At 37.4% G+C, this 9,772-nt stretch overlaps 1 protein-coding gene and 1 pseudogene across 1 annotated transcript; one reads left to right on the top strand and one right to left on the bottom strand.

The window, feature by feature from the left end:
• Positions 1–248: 248 nt before the first annotated feature.
• Positions 249–2,886, bottom strand: LOC123473715 (uncharacterized protein DDB_G0283697-like). Its single transcript, XM_045174979.1, is given in 12 exon segments — positions 249–502; positions 1,039–1,157; positions 1,226–1,303; positions 1,361–1,454; positions 1,521–1,589; positions 1,792–1,977; positions 2,044–2,132; positions 2,135–2,216; positions 2,218–2,250; positions 2,441–2,475; positions 2,812–2,865; positions 2,868–2,886. Coding segments are annotated over 12 exon segments (972 nt in total). The 3' UTR covers positions 249–388.
• A 2,635-nt stretch (positions 2,887–5,521) lies between these two features.
• On the top strand, positions 5,522–9,424 carry LOC123473802 (annotated as a pseudogene).
• The last annotated feature ends 348 nt before the right edge of the window (positions 9,425–9,772 follow it).

Here is a 9,772-nt window from a genome sequence, read left to right as displayed (position 1 = left end):
CAATATTTTTAGGTCTTTCTTGAGGCCGCAGGCATAGTGAATAACGAGCTTCTCTATGTGACTACTAGATGGCGCCACCGCTCGGGTTGGCCCGCGAACCCGGCGGTTCAACCCCTCGCCCGGTCCGTACAAAATATTCCTCGGTGGGTCGAGTTGGGTTTTTTTTTTTCTTAGCCCGGGCTGTGGCCCGGGTTTTCATGGCCCGGCCCACAGCCCTACCTCGAACCACTCTATATATTTAAAAGGTGGTATGTTCATTTTTTAACTGTAATTTAAATTAAGGAAATAAAGAAGTGGTTTTCGACTATCATAGCGCAACAAATAAAAAAACGTTTCGATGCTTGGTAATTAACGCTTTTATATTATTACACTTCCATTGAAATACAAATCAGCGTATTGGAGAACAAATCAGACGAACTTCTGTTCTATAATTTTTTTCCTGCTGGGACCTTTCCTCGTCCTTTCGGTCTTCCAGGCAACCTTCCATTTCCTCGTCTTGTTCCTCTTGTTTTTCCCTGTGTTTGGAAAGGCGCAGATAAACGTCTGACCTTTACGCATGGCTCAATTGCCAATTTGGGGTCTTTATTAAAAACGAGATATTTTATAAGAGAAGCAGCCGCAGTACCCGCCGTACCATCTGCCACCCGCTTCAATGTCGTTTGCGGAGGAATTCCAGAGTTGCTTGGCCCAAATATTTCCCCTTCTGATTGTACCGTAGAGAAGTAAATACTAAAATAATCAGAATTTTAGTTGAAAGACGACTGATATAAATTATACCTTCGCGGTGTTGATAATTGGGAGACGAAGACCTTGTGCTGGACGGTGAAAGAGGAGCGGAGGAAAGAGGTGATAAATTATTTCTCTCATTTTGCAATGTCAGCAAACTGTCCACATCTGTACACACCATTGAAAAATCAATAATTTAAACACAACCTGAGTGGAAATAATATTATCTTTGTTGTTACCTTCGTGGCAATTTGGTGAAGGATATTGCTTTGCATTTTTCGACGGAGGAGTATATTTTGTACTACACTTCACCTGTTTCTCCATTTTGTTATTTTCTTCTTCTTCTTCTTCTTCTGCTCTCTCTTTAGATGATTTCATTTTATTGTTTCCTGTCCTTTCATCTTTTTTCTCTTTCGACTTTTTCTTTTTTCCTTTAAAATTTTAAAAATTTTTTAAGCACTAATAATTGCAAAATTTATTAGCATAATGCTTTTTCTACCTCTTTCAATGGAGTTTTTCTGCTCATGATTCTCGAGGAGTACTGATTCATTTTCATGTTCGATAGTTTTCTTCTTTGCTAAATTATATTATGAATGTTAGCACAGGTATAGAAGTAACTAGAAAACATGAAAACCTGTTCTATTTCTTTTGCTGGCTCCTTTTTCAATGAAGTTTCTCTGCTTTGGATTGTCATGAAGTAGTGATTCATTGTCTTGGTCGATTACTTTCTTCAGTCCTAAATTAGAATACAAATGTTAACACAGCTATAAAAATTTGTAGGAAACAAGAAATACCTCTTCTCTCTCTCTTGCTGGCTCTCTCTTGCCATATGCCCTTTTCTTCACACAACTTCTGTCTTTTCTCTGAAAAACATAATTTTAATTTAAAAACAATTTCTAATTTGAATACACTAGCAAAAAAGTAACCTTGTTTTTTGTTCCAATGTCGAACCCAAAGTTGATCTATAAGAATGCCATCTTCTGATTGGGCAAACTGAATTCCCCCACCACTGGCTAAAACATATTTGGTATGTTGGGTTCCGTTGGGATAACGAATTAAACATACAACTGGAGCATTGAAGTTCTCAGCCATTTCATCTATTTTGGTGTAGATACTCTTGTGGCAGTGCGACTTCCTCCTGTCAAGGTTGTTTTGATCGTGGTTACCCAAAGAATTCCAATAGTTTTGCCATTCGATAGTTTTCCATGGTTTATTTCGATTAGGTACTTCCTTTTTTCCTTTAAAGGATTCCTGTAATAATATAACATAATTATTTTAAGTAGGCATACGTAACCAAATTAATGACAAATAAATTACTTTGAACTGAGAAATTCTGATTCGATCTTCTTTGTTCTTCTGTTTAATTTGTCTCCCCATTATATTTTTCATGTGTTGTAATTCTTTTTCCTTTGTGCCATGGCTTCATTTAGCCTCTTTTCAGCTAGATCTGTTTCATCGTGAACAATTTCAGAATTGCTGAGTGAATGTGAATCTTCCATGTTTGACTGTGAATGCCAAAAAAATCTGCATATGAATCAAACATAAACAGTCAGTAAAAGTTACGAAATGATACAAAAACTGTATGTGTGTACTTACAGCTTGTTCAACGAGTTGCAGTCAAGAACTATGACATGATCAATGTACTTTGTTCTGTGAGTAAATTTTCAAGAAGTGCAAGTCATATGACACAGATTATTGGCCCATCAGACATTACATTGAATAGGTAATGTAAAAGGTAGTATTTCAGCTCTGCAATGAGTAATCAGGAGTATTATTATTAGCTTTGTTTAAACTATGATGTAATGGGTTGTATGCATCAATATATAACTGGTCAGAATTTCTTTACTTTGTTATTTGATAAATGAAATATCATAATTAATATTTAATATCAGATGTGGTAAAATAACAAAAATTGGACTGGATAACCAGCTCCCCAACACGTCACATCAGTATTCAGAAAAAATGTCAAATTAAACAAAAGATGTGGCACAATAAAAAAATGGGACTGGATAACCAGCTCTACCCCAAAAATAACATTCGGTTCAATAAAAATAAATGAGACCGGATTACCTTCTTTAATGTAACGCATATTATTTAACACCAACGAAAAAGCCACGCGACTGCTTAAGCAAAAAAAGTGTAGCAGACAACTTTCCACATTTCTGTCACTAGGGGGCACAATGTAAGTTCGGGGTCGCTTAATTTTCCCTCCGCTAGATGTCAGCATAGCTTGACAAAGTAGCTTGAAAAAATAGCGCCGGAAAATAGATAGGTGCCGGGTTGAGGTTGAGGGTTGAGGTGCTGGGTTGAGGTTGAGGGTTCAGGTGCTGGGTTCAGGTGCTACTTATGGCACTAAAAACGTGCCATAGGCGACTGGTCACACGAGTAACGCGAGTCCGTTTTTTCAGCGCTTATCGCTGGTCCGTCCGCTATTTTTTGCGGCTCATTATAAGCGAAAAAAAATCCATTGAAATTTGTTGCGCTACATCTAACGCTATCTAAGCGCGCGTGGCACTAGCGATTTGTTTGCGATAAAGTAGCACGCGATGCGCTATATTTAGCGCAATATTCGTATTTCATTGTATTATTTACGAAACGCGCAAGCGGTTCGTTAATTTTAAAAAAATCGACGAATAAAATGTTGCGAAAGGGAAAACGATTGCGGCCAATGGACGAGAAGAGCGTGCCTGTACATGATATAAGCGCTTGTCGCGAGTCCGTTGGCTATATTATTAGCGCTAATCGTCGCCCTTCCACTGTTTTATACGGCTCGCTGCTCGCGGCCAAACATTTTAAATTGTTAGCGTTAGATCTAGCGTTCTCTATGCGCGCATTTCGCTAATAATTAACTTAAGATTAACTTGCGCGAAATGCGTAAAATTTAGCACATTGAATTTCATTACATAATTTACAAACACAAATAAGCAGCAAAAATAAATATGTAGCGCGAAAAATAATTAAGTCAAATATTACGCGCTAGATCTAGCGCTGTGTAAGCGCGTATGGCACTAGTGATTTACCTGTGATAAACTACGAGGCGCTAAATTTAGCGCAATACCTTTTATAATATATACGCAAAAATAATAAGGTAAAATATTTTTCACTAGAACAAGCTTTACTAAGAGCGCAGGAGGGTGCTAATCATTAAGTTGCGCACGATAGTATCAATTGAGCGCAATTTATTTCATGGTATAATTTACGAAACGCGCAAGCCCTAAAATAAAAATTTAGCCCTTATTAAAGCGTATTGTTTTAAATTTAATTAACCGGGCGCATATCTAGCAAATATTTGGCTTAATATTATTGCGCTAGTTTTTCACCGTTTAATTCCGGGCTGGTCGGACTGCCCCTTGTCGACGACACCCAGAGTAGCTGATCGTTAGCGACCCGTCGTTCCTTTATAGCCGTATGCCCTTGCTGTCCAATAAATTGAAGATGGCCCACCTCCAACACCGGCAGCGGCTACTGGCTCGCACCACATAGACGGAACATTTGAAAAACTCAGCGGCCACCGCTCGCAGCCATTTGCTATTGAGAGCGAAAAGAAGGCGCTTCCCAGTTCCCAGATACATCTGGCTAAAAAAAATATCCGCAAACCATGCTAAGTCACCTGAGTTTTTGATATTTTTCACCTCGTTGGCGCTGGCCAACAGCGGCTACTCCAGCTCGAACCGCTTCCGGTGTTGAAGGTGGGTCATCTTCAATTTATTTATTGAGCAGCGAAGGCATATATGCGTCCGTAAATAGGAAAAGCCGTCAAAGATGGGCCGCTGTTCATATGGGACAGATCAATCGCCAACAAATTCATCAGTTTATATTCTGGGTGTCGTCGACAAGGGGCAGTCCGGCCAGCCCGGAATTAAACGGCAAAATATAAACGCAATTTATTTCAGCCGAGAATTTTCCTTCAATCAAATTTTATGTGATGCGCATTATTCAGCGCTAAACATTTATTTTAGCGCTTGCGCGTTTCGTAAGTCATATGATAGAAAAAATTGGCCTAAAATCAACGCATCGTAGTCGAGTGATCTATAGATCACTAACGTCATACGCGCAACGATATCGCTATATCCAACGCAAACCATTTGACATTTTTCGCCAAACGAGCCGCCTAAACATTGGCCAAGCGACGATTAGCACTAAGATAGAGAACGGACTCGATAGCGACTAGCGCTAATATAATAGACGGACGCGCGCAACTAGTCAAGTGGCCGCAATTGTTTTTTTGTCGCAACTCGTTAAATAACCGAAGCGCTGGCACGTTTTATAAATAATGCGATGAAGTGAATTGCGCTAAATATAGCGCTTCGCGCGCAAGTTTATCAAAACTACATCACTAGCGCCATGCGCGCTTAGATAGCGCTAGATCTAGCGTGAAACATTTAATATAATTATTTTTCGTGCGAGCCGCTAAAAACAACGGGCGATCGACAACGCAAAAATAACGCAAGGCGCCGCGATAAGTGCCGAAATAACGAAAGGGCACGCCCTACTCGCCCAACTAGTCGCCGCAATTGTTGGTTTACTTTGCACGTCCGTTTAATTAAATTTAGTGCAATGCGTGATATGTAGCGTTAAATATTGATTTTAGCGCTTGTTCTTTTCGTAAATTATATGATGGAATGAATTGCGCTAAATTGATCCTTTTTTGCGCAATGCGGGCTCAGCCACTCAGCGCTTATCCCTAGCCATCTAGGGGGAGAGTGAATGTGGCTATGTTTTGGACCGCTAGGTGGCTAGCCGTTTGAATAACTTTCATGGGTTTTATGTAAAAAAAGGGGGGGAAATGCAAAATAATATTAAAGAATAATTCTAATTATTTCGGTTGATTTATTTTGCAATTAAAAGGTAGCATTTTTCATTAAATTAAAAAAAGATCACAGCAAAAAAGAAAGCATAGCAACGGTGTTAAGCAGACGACGATAGCAGACTAAGGTTGGATTGACGAAAAAAGTATCTGTATTTCGCTGCTACAAACGGCGCACCAATGCACCATACATTTTTACGTAATTTGTCATGGCAGAAGTAAGTTCATTGAGTGAGTCGGAAAATTATGTGGAAAGTGATTTCGAAACCTCATCAACAGAAGAGAAAAAGAAGAAAAATGTTTATCCCAAGAGGAAAAGAAAGTATCATCATTTATCCGAGCATTTTTCCAAGTCGAAGAACAATGTAAAAGTAAAGTCTAGTTCCACTGCTGGAAAAACTTTTACTTATCTTGGAAAAACTAGGAAGAAAAAAAAATTCAACTCTTAGTGGTGATTCCCTTCAACATTCTTCGCAATCCGTACAACAGCCACAAACTGTTTCATCATTCACTACCCATCATTCAGCACATGACATAGCGACTGATGAATTCCCATCAGCTATCAGCCTTGAAGATCTTGGTTACTATGAAAATCCAGTACAATTTTATTTTGGTTATATAAATAAAGTGAAATTGTATCTTTGCAGATAAGCTAAGAAGAGAAGTGAAAAACGACTTAGAAAGCATGCAGGTAAGACAACATCGAACATGGCAAGAACGACAAACATTTGGTGCATGGGGACAGCATGCTAGAAGAAGAATTTTTACAGAATATGTATCAAGACAGCCACTATTTCATTCAAAATGTGACCAGTGTCATGGTGATTTGAACTTCTACGCTGTGAGATGTATGACCTGCCAAAAGACACCTTTGCCATCAATGTGATGCAAACACACACTCCAGCATGCCATTTCATCGAAGACTATTGTGTTCTTGCGAAACCCTGGAAACATTACAGCCCCATCATTTTATCGATGAAGAAGGAAACATTATAACAAAAGGTATCTGTCTAAAAATAAAAATTCAGACACACGTGTTTCTCAACTATTATGCTCTTTTACAGATGTTTGTTTACCATGCTTTGTGCCTCTTAAATGCTGTGATGTAAACTGCCTTGGATCGATGTCGCTTACACCCAATCTCACAGAATCAATCGTGGTTGTCACTGAGCAAGGTAAAAATAACATTCAATGTAGAACGTATTCTAAAGACTATCTAATAATTTAAAAAATAATTGGACAGGTCGGTTTCTGTTAAAGGGAACTAATTTTGTTTGTGATAGTTGCCATACTGTTAGGAAAGCCACTATCGACGACTATATATTTTCTGGTTTTTTCCCTGCAAGTTTATCAGAGAAAGTTACATATCTTTTTTCAGAAGAGGCACTTCTATTAGGGTATCACATTTCCCACAAGTGTCCAGGTTCTTCAAAGAACATGTACGCTCGCACTCTTGAAGACGTATCTAAAGAATATGGACGGGTACGTGACACAAAGCAGTACAATTTATTCAATTGTTATAATTATGATTTGGTTGATTTGGAAGAATGGACCGATTAACGTACCGTTATTTACTACTGCGGAAAGAGAGTGGGAAACCTGTCGCCACTATATTGACCAAGAAGTGCTGAAAAGAGACAAAACTCATTGCCCAAGTTAAGGGAAAGAACCTTTAGTCAGATCTTCTGACGCTATCGTAAAATTGAGGCGCTTAAGCTCGGCTGGAAAAGTGCACAATCCAGAAAACGAAAGAACGTAAGATGCGTGTACAAGAAAACACGACAAAGACTGGTCTTAAGTTTTATTATTTCAATAGAATGGAACAGCCACAGGCGAGGTTTGGAAACTTAGTTATCAAATCCGATACAGAAGTTGAAAATTTCCGTCAAAGGATTTACAACAAAGTTTCTACTGTACGCAATTACATTTCATTTGAAACTACTAGATTTGACATGCTGGACTACGATATGATTAATCATAATTTTATAGTATTTTTAATTCCCATATCTTATTTTGTAGACAAAAAAGAAACAGATGTGTGGGGGATCGGCTTTTAAGGCCGCAAGAGAAGACTCCAATGAACAAAAGAAGTATGACGAGACTGGGCTCGTCGTTAGCTCTTGCAAGCACTGCGTTGTACCATACGCAATCAACATGTTTAAAGGTGAATCGTGGACCCATACTGCATTTATGCACAACGAAGCCATGAAAAGTAACGCCAAATTCTTCTGCTACGACGTGGTATGCCAATACTGGAAATGGATGAAAACAAAAGTGGCTCGTCATTTTCCTGAATACCGTAATCTAACAAGTGAAATGACAGGAATCTTGCCTATCATGCATAAGAATGCACATCAATTGCCATGCAAGGTATTATATCAATAAATTATGAAGCAAAGTCTTCTCTCAAGCTTGAAATATATATGTACAAAACAGATTTTATGGAATCCCCGCTGGACAACTGGAATGGGCTTAACTGGAGGAGAAGAGCACGAGCAAGTTTTCTCCAAATTGTATCTATATGCTTATGTGCTAAAGCATATGGCCAAACATAGTAATAGAGCTTCTTACTGTATTTATTAGCAAACATTGTTGCATTGTTAACTATTAATTCAACGATTTTACTCTTACTTCATTTAGACAGAAACGATTTTTTAACATTAGCTATTCTTTATTGGAACTGGGGTAAAATTGAAAATATGCATTTCCTTCTACGCAAAAAGCTAGAAAAAGTAAACAACTTTGCAATACAGGTTGAATAATTATTTGAAAATAACGAAAATTTTCTTAGGCAAGAAAGGAAATCAAACAAGGCACTCCAAAACTCGAGAAATTGTTGGAAACCCATAACCTCGTATATAATGATCTTCCACTGATTCACAAGGAGCTGGAGACAAAAGCTAAGGCAATTCTTGACCAAAGAAAAACCAAAAAGACTACAGTTGATACACTGAGAAGAATGCTGGAGGGCTTACATGCTCATTTAAAGACTACTTCCATTTCTATCTCTAAAGAAGCAGGTATATTACAAAAAATAAATTGAGACCGCATTACTTACTCAGAGTATCGAACTTGTACTAAAAAAGAAAATTCGAAGAGTCGCACTAAATTAAGGCGGGTTTTGACGGAAACTAAACGAAAGGCTTTGGAAACGATTGAATTAATTAATTCTAAGGATACAACGCTTCCAATTTCTTACGAGGATTTCAATGAAGGTGTCTTTCCTTGGGAAACAGTTCTGGATCGGGATGACACGCACTTTCCCACACGTAAAAATAAAAAAATTGTACTTTTTTAAGTAAAAACTTCATTTCGTCGTTTTTGCAGTTTCCCTTGCCGACAAATATAATATTGTTGATTGTTGGATGCTATTGAAAAGAGCAAGGGAGGAAATTACATTGAGTAAGAATGAAATGATAAACTACATGCGATTCCTCATTGATAAACGGTCATCACTACAACAACCAAGTCAAAAACATACCGGAGAAGACGAGAAATTTGCGAAAGGGAAATCCGTCATGAAAGTTTCTGAAGTTCATCATCTTAATTTAAAAATTCAAATGGCTCTAACAACATTTAATTTAAAGTGCAACCAGGATTTTTCAGATTTCGTATGTGAAACACAAACAAATCATTCTGAACCAGAATTTGAGTTTGACACATCTGATGAAGACAATTACGATTCTCTCTCAGAATCCGAATATTCTGATGAAGAAACAGAAAGCTCATCTAGCTATTCGGAAGATGATGAATCTGCAATATAATTTAGAATACAAATTGCATAATTCTTACTAAAAGTTATGAAAAATAAATGTTTGACTCTTTTAAAGCAATATTGTATTTAATAAAAGTAAGAGAACCTTTTCTCTGATCCGTCCCGTTGCAAAATTAAAATAATAACTAATTGTGGTGCTTGAGAGACGTCAACCGAACAAACGAATCGAAACACCAAGGTAATTCTTCTGAAAAGACTTTGTCTGAAATTTTTAAATTTCTTTTTTGGCTTTTAATATTAAACAATAAAGATCTTTTGACTAAAAAAGAAATAATTTGTGTTTTTCTTGATTAAATAAAACTTAAATTACAAAAAAAATAAGATTTTCCTTGTTTAGTTACATAATTTTTTCTACTTCGGTACTATTTAGAGTTAATTTAGATGCTTCCGATTGTGATTCCTTATGAAGATTGGCTTAGTTAATTAAAAAAATTCTTAGTTAGTAAAAATTTGCATAATCCCCA

This window comes from Daphnia magna, linkage group LG6 (assembly GCF_020631705.1).
Source record: "Daphnia magna isolate NIES linkage group LG6, ASM2063170v1.1, whole genome shotgun sequence".
In the NCBI taxonomy this organism is placed as follows: domain Eukaryota; kingdom Metazoa; phylum Arthropoda; class Branchiopoda; order Diplostraca; family Daphniidae; genus Daphnia; species Daphnia magna.
Note: the sequence above shows the minus strand (reverse complement) of the source record. Positions and strands in the feature narration are given on the sequence as shown.